Source organism: Lepisosteus platostomus, chromosome 6 (genome assembly GCF_059453375.1).
Source record: "Lepisosteus platostomus isolate fLepPlt1 chromosome 6, fLepPlt1.hap1, whole genome shotgun sequence".
NCBI lineage: Eukaryota > Metazoa > Chordata > Actinopteri > Semionotiformes > Lepisosteidae > Lepisosteus > Lepisosteus platostomus.
Window position 1 is genome coordinate 65,545,113 of NC_142616.1, and position 17,670 is coordinate 65,562,782.

General features: G+C 36.7%; 1 protein-coding gene across 13 annotated transcripts in view; it reads right to left on the minus strand.

Moving 5' to 3' along the window:
* Positions 1 to 17,670, minus strand: part of LOC148662150 (ERC protein 2) — a 314,579-nt gene that overhangs the window by 181,032 nt on the left and 115,877 nt on the right. For all 13 annotated transcript variants that reach the window (XM_088636983.1, XM_088636992.1, XM_088636994.1 and 10 more), the window contains 2 exons: positions 5,930 to 6,067; positions 132 to 272 (listed from right to left, as the gene is read on the minus strand). In XM_088636983.1, the coding sequence (XP_088493109.1) occupies positions 132 to 272; positions 5,930 to 6,067 (279 nt within the window). The remainder of the gene's footprint in view (positions 1 to 131; positions 273 to 5,929; positions 6,068 to 17,670) is intronic.

Here is a 17,670-nt window from a genome sequence, read left to right on the forward strand (position 1 = left end):
CGAGTTATCCTCAGTCTGGACTAGATACAGAGAACCCGTCGCCCTGAGCAAAATCCAATGGAATGAGGTGCTGCACACCGAAAGACTGCTAACAGCACCAAGATACGATCCCTTGACTGGTGAGCACTGACCTCCTTCTCTGTCAGCTCAGCCTGCAGAGCATTAACCTTCTCCTTCAAGTCTTTGTTTTCTTTTTTGTAGGACTCGACCTCTTCGAGCCTTTCTCGATCGTCTCGTTCCCTCTGCTCCTTCAGGCGTTCGATAATTCTTTCCTGCCAACGATAAGGGCAATGGCAGAAGATAAAAGTCCGCTCATTACTCAAAAGAAGAGGAAGCAGCATGCACTTCTACTGTACCCTCCTTTACAACATTAGCTCTTATCACGGTCACACTGGGACTCTTAACTCAAATCTCTTCTTGCTTTTCAACATCAAAAACTGTGTCAGAAATGGGTTCCGAGGAACACAGCAAAAAAGGAAAACTCTGTTTACTCATATTATTTTTGTCCATTAAATTACAGCCTTCCGATTAGAAGTTGGCTCTCTTAACCCTTTCACAGCAGTATTCGGATCAACTGGATCAACTTTCACATGCCTTTAACGACAGAATATTTTTACTCACATCACAAAAAATTGTCTTTTTCAGCTGCAATGTTCTAATGTTCACATGTACAGTAGTGATGCAACATGTACTGTATTAGATGTTGCTGTGATCGATGCGATTATCCATGTTTGTATAGTAGTTATACTCTATATATTTTTCTGTGAAATGATTGGTAACTCACAATATAGTTTTCTGTGTTTTGTTATTTTTTTCCAAAACGTCGGGTGACAATACAAAATCAAAAACAAATAAGATTTTTTTTAGTTTTTATTCTCAAACCTGTCAAAGTTTTACAAATATTATAACATAGACGAATGCTTTCACTATCAAGTGTAGTTTTTCCGAGGCTATCTCATGTCAGATATGGACAATTAAAGAAGTTTCCATGTAGAGAAAAGGAAGAAAATCATTTTTCAGTAGAAAATGTACACTATTGAGCAAACATTAGTTATGCAGTGAAAGGGCTAAGAGATCACTTTACAGCACCTGTAACACAAGACAAGATTACATACATTTTACCTGTGCACAGCACATTCCAACTTAGCTTGCAAACTTTTTAAATAAGTACTTTTAAATGTTTAATACTCCGCTGATTTTGTGCTAAATGCATTTTCCAGTAAGTGCCACAGTGCAGAAACTACAGAATAAATCGCTTAACTAAACTGGGAGCTTCAAATTCTCATAACAGTATATAAAGTACAACAGTGCCGGGCAAGTTGTACTGTACATAACCAAGCTTCAGTTTATAAGAAAGAAGAGAGGAAAGGCTGTGTGATCTTTTCCAAGGATGTTCATTGAACAGCACTCCAAGTGCATAAAGTGTCTCGGCATTTTTGGGTGTTGCTTGCTTTTGTGAGGTAGTGGATAGCTGTTATGTTATTTTGTGGCCCACTTGGGGATTGAAGATTTTAAAATCAGGTTCTAGTGCAATTGTAATGTACAATACACGCAATAAAAAGGGAAGTCAGAACTAAATGTGTAATTTGTCTTATGTGTTTTTCATCTGTTTTAAAAGTACCAGAATATCTGCACGGCTATAGAAGGGATATAAATGCATTTATACAGACTGAAATACCCATTTTTGGCATTTGTTTCTGACTTTCTTTTCTAATTAAAAACAGGAGCATGTACACCATGAATGAGTAAATTTGCAGGTTTGTGACAGAATGAGCAATTAGCAGAAAATGTACTCTTTCTTGCAAAGTCATTATGCACCACACTAACCACAAAAACACAGAGCTTAGAAAACTGCATTATCGCACCATCATATTATGAGTACCATAGCAGCTTTAGCAAAAACCTAAAATATTTTGCAGGGTCGAATAAAACAAAAGTTACAAAGACACATATATCACAGAACATTCAGAATTAAAGGCTACACTTTCAATTTAGTGTTACAAATGGGAAACTTTAAGTTTCAATTTTATATTTTTTCATTAGAATTTAACTGCAAACAACACAAATTTACGTACAGTATGTCACTACTAATCATTTTTCTATGGACTGTCAATGTCCTGTTCTAATCAAAGGACACATTTCACATACTGCATATCACTACTACTGAGGTAGTAAAAGCTTTGATCTCTTAATAGCAGGAAAAACATATTTAATAATGTTTTTACATCTGAAAAGCAGATAAGTCCATAATATTGTATTTCATCATGACAATAAAACAATTTGTGGAATGAATGAACCACACACAGAACATGAAAGGCAACTGTTGACAACAGAAGTTTAAAAACCATTTACTTTCTGGAAGACCAACAACAGGGTATTAACCGGGTCTGATGGTGCATTCAGGTCCACCCAATCAGAGTCTCCAAAATGCTTTGCATAAGTCCATAAACAGTGAACTTTGAACCAACAACTTGTAGCCAATCAAAGGCTTCAATGGCACTGATAGGGGCAGTCCATTTGTGCATTTGTCTAACCATGCATAGACAAGCTATGACTGACAATTTTGGTCCTTCATGCGGAATACAGAAGATACCATGAGTGCAGCTGTTAGCGAGATTAATTTTTACACTGTACTGCACTCTGAAATTGTATCTATAATATCCGTTTACTTTCAAATACACATGCTGAGATGTGTTGTTTTAACAAACAGTACAGATGTTTTAATGATGACACTAATTTATTCTGGTATGGTACACACCTTTTCTCCTATCCTATGATATGAATGTGAAAGACTACTTTTTTCTTATTATATGTCTTAAATGTTTTAAAGTTTCTGGTTGTTTTAACAAAAGTGTTGTCATTGATGAGATTATTCTTATGTCTAACTCAGTGTGATTCCCACCTATTTACCTTTCTATAACTTATACTGTATATTGTTTTGTTTTTATTCTGTAATGCTTACTTTGAGTTTTAAACCAAAAGCTTTGATATCATAAACTAGAAACTATAAAATGTGACTTCAGAAGACTGTGGGTGAGGGGGTATATACAGTATGCATTGATATACTCATCTCTATAAACCCCCACCCCCCAAGAAAAAGTAGTATCTGGCAATGCTGGATATAGAAACCATCTGTGGCATCCAAACAATACTGAAATAAAGATTTAAAATGTTTACAAGGAATACAGTAAAAATAGAGTCCCGAGTCTGATCTGCTCGTCCAGTTTTGTGGAGCTTATGATAACACCCAGTAATGGGGCCCTAACTACTATACAATACCAAGATGCCCAATGTAGAACATGTTTTTTTAATCCATCTTTTATCAGGAGAAAAGTATAATTTCTCCATCTTCTCCACTCAATGCCCAAATTTACCACATGAGCACATTCTACCTTAAGGAAAATGATTATGATAGATGCTGGCAGTCTTCACTGTGCTTTGGCAAGGGACTTTTCATTGTGGGACCTATTGAAGTTTCAAGCCAAACATAGCTGTTAACTGTTCACCCATTGCTTAAGGCACCTGTTCAAAAAGCTGCTCAGGGGTGGCATTTTAGACAACCCACACTTACCTGATCGTATACTGTGTGCTATCTGCACGGCATACCCACAGTTCTTTTCAAAAACGTCCTTCTTCCTCTTACGCTGGCTGCGAGCCAGACACATTCTGAATTCTTTACATCACTTTTCTGTTGAAGCATATAATGGAGGTCTAGACAGTCCTCTCTAATGAAATTACTTTCTTCCTCCAGTAAACACAAGATTAATGGTTCAGGATTGATATAGCAGGAACTGTCTTCTCTAAAGTGATTCACATGCCAGCATTGCTGGTAAATGTCCTGTAATTATGAGATTCCTGCATGACATTTACCTACAGTACAATCTTGGGGCAAGGCAGTTTATGTAAGGAATTGTTTTTAACACAACTTATAGACAGAAAGTCTCTGCCTCTGTATCTTTCCTACTCTATATACTGTACTGTATGTGTACATAGAGAGTTCGTACTTTAGTATTTTAGTATTACAGAATGTGAGACCATTTTAATACTTCAAGAAATATAACACCAAATCAATCAATAGGTTATGCATAAACCCTGGAAACCATGCATTTGAGCCCTTCTGCACTTAATCATGGTTTACAAACAAAACACTCAAATTCTGCCCTACACTACTCTGAAACAAGTCTGTTGAAACTGAATACAGTACTTGCTATATTGCCTAATTCTGTGCATTAGCTAGCAGTACATGGGTTAGCCTAGAACAACCAATGTCTGAGGCATCCCCTAAGGTGAAAATCACATGGATTCAGATCAGTTCACAAGGATGTGCAGTACAAGTTAGGCCACTGCAGAGCATACCAGTGAACACACATGCAGGAATTCTGGTTTTATTCACCACAGAATTGTCCCCTCAACAATCCTTCTTTTAGCAAACTCTTCCTCTTTTGCACTACATAAAGCCATCTTTAGTAAAAACTGGGAATTCTAGGACACATAGTAAGGATTGAGGATATAATTTCCGTTCCTTATTTTTAACTCTGAAAAAAGAGATGGGAAATTATATCTATGCCGTCCAAACATTACCAAAAACAAAGTCTTAAATATGTTTACAATAAAAAAAACACCATGAGTCAGATCGACTCATTCAGTTTATATATAATTTGTTAAGCTGGTAGAAAACAAAAAAAATGACCTGTAGTCTTTCATTAGTCATGGGTTTAAAATCACTGTTTTTCATGCAACGTAAAACCTAAAAACACACAGTAAGATCAGGTAAAATTGTAATCAATTAAACAACTGAAAACCCCTTGGCAGGCATATTAATGAAACTGTTACCGTGAAGGTAAATTTCCAACACTTCAGTGTCTCAATGTGTCTGATCAGTTCTACCTCTGATTTCACTGAAGTTCTGATCTTGACACAACCACTCTTTAAAGGCAACCTAACAAGGGGCCTAAGAGCTTTTTACCAGATTTCCCAGACTGCAGGAGGCAGGCGGCTCCCTGCCAGAATTTATGGAGCCCCGTGTTATCCTGCGGCCCTCAGGTTCACTGCAAGGAGACACAGCTTTTTGTCATTCTCGACCGCCATCAAGCTGCAACTGATGTCTCTGTCAACAGTGGTTCTAGATCACCTGACACACGGCAGTGCACACCAACGTTTCTGTGGTTATCTTTATGAATCAATGGAACACACAGCACATTCTAAAATCATCCTGCCTCATATAATGTGCACAAGAGCCCATCACCTTTACGAGAGACACTAGCAGTGTGAAGGCTGAGGATGCTGGCATTTCATTCACCAGTTGATTATTCCATTGCTTACTTGCTTAGTTCTCACAGAGCCACCTACAGCCTCACCAAAGAAACACACCCACACCCTGTACATGAGTCCCGCATTAAAAAAGGGCAAAGCTAAAAGTTCAAACAAGATTTTTACACCGCAATTAAAATTTTAAACCGTGTTTTAATCTTAAAGCATTTGTCATCCTCTCCTTTGGCAAGATAAAGCCAAAGTACAGGATGGAAAAAAAAAACTGCAAAAATGTACTGGCAATTCTATCAAAGACACTGTATTCATTTTAACTATGGTCACTGAAAGCCAAAACGATTCACAAGATTAAAAAGATTCTTGTTTGGCTTAAAAAACACTGGCAACGGTACCAGTTAGGTCTAATTACCATTCACATGCGATTCAGCTAATATTCAGGTAGACGAAGGACTTGATTCTTCTTGGTATGGTTTTTCTAAAGGGAAATATTCAGTATTTTAGACTGCACACTAGAGCATTTTGAGTTGTAGGGTTCAAGGAAAGCAATAGGTAGAAATGAAGGCTACCTGTTTTGATTACTATTGACAGATTGTTTGTGTTTTCGCTTACCGGTACATTTTTTGACCAAGCTGAACAAAATGAACGTTTTTCCAGTCGTTACCTTTTCTGAGAGAGCCTCTTCGAGCGTAGCCAGTGCAGTGTCTGTGTTGCTGGAGTCCGTCTGGAGGGACTTCACTCTGTCCTTCAGGTTTGTGAGCTGCTTATCTTTGTCTCGAAGCTGTTCTTGCAAATTTTCAATCTAAACAAGAAAGATGAAAAGAATTGTATTGTTAGAAGGCTTATAGAAGGCTGAAGAAGGCTCCACGGCCGAAAAGTTGTGTTTTCTTTCTTCTTTTTTTCAGCATGGAATAAACATATTACAGTACTTGTTCCTACATGTAATATATATTCAACTCAAAATGAAAAACATTTTTGCTTTGAATCATTTTTATTTTTAAAATGGAAAGAAAATATTCCATCTTTGAATGAACAACAAAACAGACGCGCAAATGTTTTGTCCATTTATTACTTTTTTTTGTTTGCTAATGAATGTTTTGGCATACCACCCTGCCAGCCCATCTTATTTTATTCCACAAACGTGATCCCACCAACTTTTCTTTTAGAAAAAAGAACATTTCAGAGGTACTGGAAAAGGAAATCCGGAGCGTCTAACATTTTTTAAAAATCTAACAATGGTAAAGTGATTGGAAACAAATACTGGAAAAAACAAATTCAAAATTTGCTTAAAGGATCCAGATTTTCAGCTTTGCTTATGCCAATGAAATGAATAGTTTTGCACAGACTGAAATGCAAAGATGCAACGAAGTTATAAACTCTTGAAAAACAGATAAGCCCAATACTTTTTCTTTTCCTGAAGAAAGGAAATTGATACCACATTAGCAACAAACAAGATCTAAGGAAAATAACACAAAAGTGAGGATTTACAAGACAGCATGAGAAAAAAGTAAAATTAAAACCACTGCAATAAATAGAAATGCCCAAATCACGATGCTGTAAAAGCAAAGCATTCCTGACAGACGATAACAGTGCATAGCAGTCATGGGTATATTGACAGATAGTCCAAGAATGTCTCCATTTTCAAATGAATCAAATAAGGCTCCTATTTTTTATCTTATAAGAAATTCGGGTTATATTTTATCTTCAAGGAAAACTGCAGAAAATTATCCGAAAAAAGCCACAAAGCATGCTTAAAATCCTGATTACTAAATTGCAACGATTAACACTCTATGCTGAATGCATCTATTTTTAAAACTACCCACAGCGTCTAGGAGGAGGATATACTGATAGTGTGGAAATGAAAGAAATGCCTTTGGAAATGCTCATGTCTCCAGGAGAGGAACATATGTACTGTAGGATATGTGAGGGAAAACTTCATGAAGCCTAAACACCAAACATTACAAACAGTGCTCTACTTTCACAGCACCACATCTCATAGTCAATTTCAAACAATTAAATTCAATTACATCTATTCAAAAGCAATTTGGAAAACTTCCCATTTGTAGTTGAGCACTCAACTGGACATACTGTAGCACCATCACTGCCAACTCGTACACACATATTGGGGTAAGACTTCAGCTGGCATGTCATTAATCAACCATTTGTGATGAACTCATGGGAAAGACTTAAACTCCGATTCAATTCTGATTAATGTAACATTTGTTTCAAACACTGGAATGAAGTACAAAAAAAATTAGCAAGGTAAAACAATCAATTCGTATCTTTAAGAGCATTAGTCACAGTGCCCACGCTGAAACCTTCTTAACTGATCCACCCAGCTGTTGCCAGTAATCATTATATTTAGCAGGCCACAGTGAGCCGAAGCCTACCCTCCTAGACACCAGGTACAGTATGTGGAAAGACCACAGCTTGGATGTACGTCTATTTCGTAGCACACACACACAGGCAGACAGGGACAATTGAGAGACACCAATTATACCAAGAACTGTGTGGTAGCTATGCTCCTCACCACACTCCTGTGTCATCCAGGTTGGAGTCAATAAAGTATATTCTGGAATCAGTTATTTCCAAATGTTCAATTAAATTGTTATGGATTTAAGTATTAATAAAGTAGAAAACATGCTTTATTTAAACCAAAATCAAGTAAAACAATGTACTGTACCCTTAACAGCCTCAACACTTTGAGGAAGTAGGAAGGACTCCTATCACTTACTGAACAAACTCTAATCAACAAGTACCACTGAATGAAATGCATCACCTTCACCCGTTTTTAGAGCATGAGTGCTACACAAATCCTATTATTCCACTATATCAGAAAATGTGTGAAAGAATCTCTGTCCTGAAATGTTCTACAGTACACAAAACCTTTAGACGAATGAACTTAATAATAGTAAAACAAGTACCGAAGTATCAACACGTCAATCATTGAGTGGAAATTCTTAAGTCAAAATGAAAGAAATGTCATTGGAGCATTAAGAACATTAAACAGAGGATGTGGCCAAGAAGTAACTATCAGAAATATATAAGAGACCTGTGCTCAAAGGAGTAATCATAAAACTAACCATAATAACAAAAACAAAACAAAAAAAATAAGAAAGCTGAAGAGCAAATGTTCCAGAAAGATCTTGGATCAAGAATGTAAAACATACAAGAGAGCCAGGCGGACCCTAGTCCAAAAACAATTTTTCAAAGACACCTCAAGAGGGCTTTACTTTAAGGCAAATTTAGCATATCTGTTTTGGTTTTAGATATACGATTGCATTCTTCACCGTGCACATTTTTTTTGGGGGGGGGGGACTTAAAAAAATATACTGACAAAAAATGAACTGTGTTGAGCAGCCCCGTGTATTCATTAATTGTGCAGAAAAAGTTACACATCGTTTGACCTCTCCTGTGAGACCCCGAGTCATGCGGTGGTTCTGGGAAGTGAGTGCCGGGGTGTGGAATTTTATCAGACCTGCAAAACTAATTTTACGGCAGGGCTTTTCCCAGGAAATACTTCCTTCGGCAAGCAAACATTGGAGTGATCCGGCAGTTGGAAGAAGATGGATCCAGAGACCCACTTTAAGGCGCCGCCATACTGGAAAATCCACCGTCTCCTGGCATGAGAAATTGCCGAAGGGATGTTACCATCCACACCTCTGGCGTTCTGCAAACACCACAACTGTTTGTAAACCAGTCCAGACCACCAGAGTAGACCAGCCTTTCTGATGCAAAATCTTTCAGCCTTTCACCAAAATCCCTGGCTCAAACAATGTTCTCTTCCATGAAACAACTCGCACATTTATACTGAAACCCAGTTTCATAACTCACAGGAAAAGGCTTTTACTATTGTCACCCATAAATACATTTATATATAGTATACTTACTGTTAGAAACACATCAGCATTGCTAATAGAATGAGCAATGTTCTATGTTCTATTTTATTTTTTTTTGTTTTCCAACAGACGTAAAACGGAAAATAATAGACCTCATTTATTCCCAAAGAGCACAAAAAAAGAGCCACGTGTTTTGAACTTGAATGTATTTGTATCATTTTTAACAGATGAAACTTTAATCTATTTTCACAAAGAATCCACAATAAAGTAAAATTTTAATTCATATAAAAAGAGTACACATAGACATTTCCAGAGGTCCATTCTGTAGCATGTACATTACTCTACGCATATTAAATAACTAATTTGGCAAATTTAGAAATATTTCTTACCAAATGGTAAATGGGGTCTGGGTTTTTTTTAGGTTTCTCACCGCATCTGAAAATACTGAGTCGCTGGGAATAAACTAAGATAGCTGGGAGGGTCATGCTAACAACCCTACAAGCATGATGGAATGGTTTCATATCATAATAATATGTGCAGTATATAACTATGAAAACCGCAAGCTGAATATTGTAACATATTCTGCTGAAAGTTGAGACTAGGACAAAAAAAACTCCACATTTTGGAAATAAATAAGGCTCCATCAATTTTTTAACATTAAAAATACAGAAGAATGTTTAACTCATTCACCCTAAACCACAACATTATAACAAAATACTGAAACCACTTTTGGCTTTACACAAGCTAAGATTCAATCCATAGACGCATACGCGCATAGATTAAAGCCACTTCTTTGTATTTCCAACAATAAAATTGTCCTTGAATTTTAATGTGAATATGGAACATAACATTTGCACACCCCCAAAACAAAACAAAAAAACAAAACAGGACACTGGTAATAATCAAGCCGAATGTAAAAGTTAAAAGCAGCAGCCCGAGTTTTGTGTGAGTCTGTCTCTATATTCTGCAAGTGTGTGTGTTTAGTTAATCCTACAGCCCCCCTGACATTTGTGAAAGTCCAATTCAGTAGGTCAAAGCTGGGCAGATGCCCTCTGAGCACCTGCTGCCCTTTTCAATTAGTTCTAATTTCAAAGTTCAAAGGAATCCCCTATTTAACTCACTGCTTTCTCTATTGGCATCAATGGGCAGATGAAAAGCTCTGAGATTCAGAAGCCTTCTACAAGCACACTGAGAGGCAGTCGAGCCTGTGCAACAGAGTTATCAGCTCTTGCCACCTTGTGGCAAGAGACTGCTACTGCTTAAAGGACTTGAATACTGGATCAGCAATTTTCTATTTTAGCTTCCAAAGAAATAAACAACACATTAAGAAATGTAGGGGGTGGGCCTGAAGTCTTGTGTCCAAACCTGTTCTGAATTAAAATCAAACTAAAGTAACTTGTATCTTTTTCCAGAGCAGCCTCGGGTTTATACAGATAATCCTAATTTCAAAAGCCTTTGTTTAATTGCTTAGATTCAACAAACAGGTGATAAAAGTATTAAAATGCAACAAATGCTATTGCATTCCAACACTCATTGGTTGTGTATATAAAAACTCTCTCTATATACAAGGTATATATTTACATATTTCAAATGTTTCTAATCAGTGTAATACGTGAAGCTTACTGGAAACCTACATGTAAGTATAAGATTTGTCTCAGCTTTGTTAAGTTCATTTGTGCTATAAAAACCTCAAGGTATAGAGTTCTTGTTTTGCTATAAACCAAGGCTGCAGACATTCTGTTTATACCCCACTGTTTCTGCTAATGTGTTTTTTTTTTGTTAATGGGAAATTAAAAAGTTGTTTTGAAGGCTAAAAAAATATCTATACATACTCATTTATTAAATTGGCATAAAATATCAACAGGGCTGGTTTAAAGAGAACTGATTTGATTGTGGTTTTTCTAATTATTGTTTTAGGTTTTGTACTTTTGGCCTTGCAATTAAAACCACACTTGGATGAGGTGGCAGAGGTAATGTTTGGGGATTTTTTTTTCTCACAGACATTGAACAGTGTTTATTTAACATGACATTACATGCTCTTTGCTTCAAAAGCTATAATCACATAGGCTTGTCTCAAGCATCCCTGTGATAACATTTGTGAAGAGTGTCAAAGACCTCTCATCTTTGGCAAACGTGGATGTTTTGTTGCCATTCTCTACATTTTTGAAAGTGCTGACATGTTTTCTTGATGGTAAACCCAAGCACCACTGCCTTTTATTTATTTTTCAAACAGAAATATCTTACCCTCGTTATTCAAAGTTTACTTCTACTTTCAAATCTCTATTGAACCCAATGCTTCAATGACACATTTAAAGATACAATGCAAATAACAAAAACTCTGTTGCAGGATTCTGTATCATTCCAGAACACTCTAGCTTTTGTTTAGAACTTAAATTAAGATCAACACTTAAACGTGGTTGCACAACTGTTCTTCCAAACAAAGTCCAAGGTGTTATTCAATTCAAGCTTTTTACACATTGTTAAGGGGTGTCAAATTCTGTTCTTGTAAAAATAGCGTTCAATTATTCAGACCTATATCCTGTACAGTATACAGTATACAGTATGTGAATACCATGACTTTTATTCCAAATCTTTGAAGAGGTTAGTACAGTGCCGCAACATGGTGAGACAAAGGCTGCAGTCTTTTACAGTACATACAGTATCACCCACAGTGTACTGTAGCTTCCACGGTATATACAGTAAGTTAACTTATAAAACGGAACCACTTAAATTTGTGCTGTTCTAACATCGGTCTTGTTTGATTCCAGCAAAGAAGTTTATGTAAAGGACAACCTTATATCTCTGTGTACTGACATCTTAACAAAATTATGCAGCCCAGAAACAAACAGCCCTGTGATTTATGGTAGTTCCTCATTCCCTACTGAATATGCGTACATATGGATGTTACATTTTTATCTCTGGGCACAGTGGGTGTACATTACATCACATGATGAAGTACTCCAGTGCGCAAAAGAATAATTGTGAAAAAAAGCAGACAATACCATGAAGCAGCCCTTTTCAATCTGAAATCCAGAGATTTCGTTAGCCAATATATTAACACATTATTTGCAAAGAATACATTTTATTTTATTTTCATTTTTTTATTTAAAAATTGAATGGAAGAAATATTTAGAACAACTCGATTATTTTTTTAATGTATTTTTATTCAAATCAACCTTTTTTTCCGACTTTCAAAGCACCTGAGAAAAGTATTTACAGCAAGTTTTTATTTTTTTAAAGGGAAGAGAGTAAGGAACCTCACACTGCATTAAAATCAAATATCTGTATGAATGGCTGTAATAGTCATATTTCACATGTCACTATCGGTTTGGGAAGTTTTAAACAATGTAAAATTAATTTAAAAAAAGGCATTAAATTAAATGTGTTTAAAACAAAAACACCCCACAGGAGTCTTACCAGACAATTAAGCCTTTATTAGTTTGTATACTGAATGGTAAATGTTCTGTCCCCAACTTTAATGACCCATTGCAGAAACACTCTATTACACCCTAGAAACCAGACATTACCAGAGTAACAGGCATACACTATGCTTTTCTAGGAAAGCCACTCTTAAGAAAGAGTGGTTAGATGACTTTAAAACAGATTATGAGAGAAAAAAAACTGCCTTAAATGTCATTTTGGTTTGATTTAACTTATTTAGAAACATTAGTCACTTTGGTTAGCAGCTCATTTTCCATTCCGTTTGAAATTCTGCTGACTTTGTTTAACAATATGTGTAAATACAATCCCTTCTGCGACCATGCAAGTTTGCGAAAGAGAAAAAAAAAGTCCTGTTTCGCTTTACATTCAGAAGACATGTTCTCCTTTTGTTACTTCTGGAGACATAAGGGAATAAACTTCAGAGTCCGAGTGAATTATAGTCAGACTCGCAATTATTCCTATCATCGGATTTCTGTCATATCAAATAGATGGACAAACTGCACGAAGGAAAACTACTGTATGATTTGGTCCCATTTGAATTCTGATCCTTTCCCACATTTATGTACATCTTGTAAAACTCACGCAGAGCAGACTGGACCTCTTAAAAATGTACACCTCATTTACTGAGGGTGAAAAAAGCAAACAGATTCTGGTTACACTGGTCTAGAAAATAAATAATTACTCTTACTAACTATGTAGAATTATGTTGTTTATGTTACAGCGATATCTCTCCCCATGAACTGGACAATTCTTTCATTCTTTAGATCGTAGAAATAAAATATTTTAATATGTTGCTCAAAGAACTGTACCCACAAAATGTAAACGAGACAAAGGTTTGATATTTCGATCTGATAAAGGAAGCCAGTACTACAGTATAAAGATCCTTAGCAGTTTATATATTCAAAGCTCTGTCCATTTCTTGACAAATTGAAAGAAGGTTTGTTAAAATTCACAAAAAACCACAAAACACAGACCACCTGAAAAAGTCCATTAGAAATCAAAAACATTCATGTGAAAGAGGAAACTTTTCAAACAATTAAGTCTAACATCTGAGTTCTGTAGCAGGTCCAATTTTCTTGAATTCGTCCCTATCGCTTCTTTTTTAGCAAAGAATGCAGTAATGATTGCTCCTGTAATTACCATACCATTTTTTTTCCGCCTGCTCCAAAAAAAAAAAATGCTGGGGCTAACTATTACTTTTAATTTTTAGACATTTTGCCAGGGCTTTGATCCAAGCTAAAAAGAATGACAGAAAAAAAGCCCACCCAACTAATATCCACAGCTGTAGTACTTCTGTCTGAATCCTGGGTAATGTATGTAAATACCAAAACTCTGCTGTAAACTGGTCACTCTGGCTTAGTGCAGTGTTCACTGCTTTAGAAGCAAGCAGCTACTGCAAGTTGAATCAGATTTTCAGCTATCAGATGGAAACCATTAAGATGAAAGAACCTTTAAGATCTTTCAGGATTTGCTCCCAGTCTGACCCCTAAGCAACTATCAATTAATAACCTCTGAAGCTACACAACAATTGAAGACAACAAATCATTTTCATGTGAAAAAAGGCAGAGCACTTTGAAGGACACACAAACGGCCAGCCTGCTGGTTTGTTCGTTAATTTGTTCATTCGTTCGTTCAAATGTCCAACCTGAGAATTAAGAAAACACTTAAAAGTTTAACATAAATAAAAACTAAAATAAATTAGTTTGGCTGAATTTGAATCATTTTTGACAGAGCTTACAAAGACGTACAGATGGGAGGGAAAGTGTTTATGTTAATATTTAAGCTGTACATGCTTTTTAAGAAGTATTTCATAACATTTGTCTAAATTATCTTGGTCTCAGGGGTTATATGACTATCACTGTGTATACACCCTACACATAAACTATAGCCACTGGCAAAAACCAATGGAAAGCATGCTCTATCACTAACTGCCCCTAGAAACATTCTTTCTTGATTATATATTGCGAAGAGGTTAGAACAGGGAGCTGCAAAGGAACAAGCAGAGGTTAATTCCACACTGAAAAGATTTTTTTTAAAAAGTGTAAAGCATACAATGTTTCAGCTGTAGAACGTTCTTCAGGTGCGTGGAGGAGTGTGTGCGTGTGTATGATATATATTGGCAGGGAATGCAGTCCTAGAGGAGTCGGGGTTGAACGATTTTGACCTAATTTCAAACATGGTTGCCGGCTGGCTCTTACTGTGGCTTTTCACCTTGACAAAGAACTCTTTAAAAATGGCTGAATTGGTTTCCTTGAAATTTCAAGTGTGGGGTTGTTTACTTTGTTATGGTAATTTTTCCAACTGTAGCAACACAGCACATGCTCGTTGGAAATAAAAACAACCATTGACCGAAAGGCAGACAGTAAGTTGTCTTTTTATTTGACAAACTTGTTCGAAATTTTCAAATGTAGTTCTCGTGGAATGTGACAATCTGGTAATAAAGAATTTGTTGTTTACAAAATTGATCTACAAGAAAACACCTTACAGGAAGCTACTTATACGCATTTCAGCAATTGTACAGGTAATGACAAACTTTTTTGCTCGTTCTTTTTTAAACGTGCCAACAGTGTTTCAATTTTCAACTAGCATAGGAGAAGGACGACTGTTGTCAATAGAATTCTTTTGCTGGAAAACAAGAAGAGACAAACCCTCAAATGAACAGAAATAAAAGTCTATATAAAGTCTAAATAAAAGGCTGCCTGAAAAAAAACGTTTGGAGGGTCCAATCAGATTCCTGTTTAATATTAATCAGAATGTTCCTGAACCACACAAAAACATGAAGAAAACATAAAAAATGACATGTCAAAAAAATTAAAGTGCTACTGTCATGACAAATTATATTTATAGGCCAATATTATTTTTTTTCCTTTACAGTTATCTTGACATTTAAACTATAACAAATATACATACATATATATATCTTTCAAATAAAATTGAAATATACAGTTTCATCATGATGAATCTATTATTTTCCATACTGGTATTAAAACATATACTGTACTAAGATTTTACAAACCAGGGGAGGATGCTTGGATTATTTTGTTATTCCATGGGCTAAGGTTTTTACAGAACATACTAAAAATTACAAAGTAAAGGTTATTTGTTGCTTACTTATGACATTGTTCCCTTGGGAAGAACCACACAGTTCTTTAGGCGTGAAGCGAAAAAAAAACATTTTGCTTAAAAAAACGGATTACAGAAGTAAGAGGGGAAAGAAAACGAAGAAAAAACACACCGTAGGCAGATCTTAATTTCTCATTATTTATCAAAACAGAGTTGCGCAAACTGCAAGAAATAAAAAAAAAGCATGAACTGGTGCACCTAATAAACCGCGGTCCCGAGATCAGTTGAAGGCTTGAGTGTTTTACTCGCCTTTCTCCCAAAAAGCTCCCTTGTAAACAGGTGTAATACTATGCTTCCCGGCAAAGAGAAGCCAGTCTGCTCAAGGTCTTTAAAGCTGCTACAACATTTCAAATAAGAGCAGAAGGCAAGAGGAATGATAATCCTATGTGAATGGGGTTTGGTACTGAAGAAACACAAGCACTGAGATCAGGTTTTGTGGTGGCTTGCTGTGCAGAACTGGCAGAGGAAGAACTGTGCCACATAAAGCATCTTTCATGGAAGGACTGTAACAAAAGAACCAGAAAGTGGTGATGACAAGCCAAGCTGATTAAGAAATTGCGGACAGCGCTTTAAAGCCGATCAGGAGTTCCAGCAAAGAGTCCTGTAACCCGGGGGATAGAATTTTTCCAATTAAAAAAAAACAGCTCCCCTGTCCTTTTTGAAAAACTGCAATTAAATTAAATATCGTGGACCAGATATGGACGGACCGATTTCAGTTCTGGTCAGAAAATCAAGGAGAGAGAGAAAAAACATGTTCCTGACCTGATACAGCTGGTTGCGAAAGCCAACAAATCAAGGAGCAATTCGCTATTAATTTATCATCGAGATTCCCATGTGAATGTAGTGAACTCGAACACTCCATTGGCTCTTCGGAGATTTACTGCAGCTTGACAGAGGACGATAGTAGGTGTCCTACTGTTCTAACCATCTGCACTCCAGATTCCACCCTCAGCTTTAAATTAAAAAAAAAAACTTTCAGGTATTGTGCTTCTAAGAAACCAAAAACAAAGAGATCACTAGATGCTGTGGTACGGGCAGAAGATGAGGAATAAGATGCCCTTCTTGGAACTACTGACATATGTACAGCACTCTTCATTTGGAGTTAATGTAGCTGCCATCCGGGTGATTAGAAGCTTTTAGTAGTAGCAGTGTTCCCCATCTGCCACCAGCCTCTTCTGCGTTAAGGTAAAAATAAATTACTTTTTTTTCCTCAGTTTGGCTTGCAGGTCCACGCTGGGCTGAAGCTGGATGCATCTATTAAGTATATTTTACCATTGCAACCTCAAACTACATTGTGGTGACGCCCCGGGTTGTACATTTTGGCTGTGGACAAGCGAAGAGCCCAAAATAGTCATCTGCACTCCCAAGGGTAACTGATGGAAAAAGTGGCTGAGGTTAATTCACTACAGTATGCCAACAACAACTCCTGCTGAGAAGGCACCCACAGGTCGGCTCTGGTTGGAATTCAGTTTCCAGGATCTAGCAGTTGTGCAGAATCCACTGACTGAGATCACCCAAGTGGCAGAGGACCTGACCAGCTTGTGAGAACAATAGACATTCACCACTCAGCAAGGTGCTGCTTTGCACCAGTGATATCAAGCCTGAATGGGACATACTTAAAACAGGGAAAATAAGATATTCTCTTGCTAAATGAACTAATGCTTGTGCATTAAGCAAACATATTTTTGAGTGACTATACCACAAGTACAGTACTCTAGGTAGTGTTTAAAAAAATACATTATTCATCTCCCTTAGCCGGCCCTTAGGAATGCTGTTTCTCTTTCAAATCAGCATATCACAACTTTGTACATCAACATATGCACCCAATAAGGAGATCTGTTTCATATGTCTCAGTTATGGCCACTCTCACATCTGACAAATTTACAACCCTCAGCATCTGCTCTGATCACGGACTATTGACACCTGGGCACTCATCATTTCAAGCCCTGACAGCCTGTCAGATTCTCAGATTAAAACATTGCAACTCACTGCAGGCTGTTTT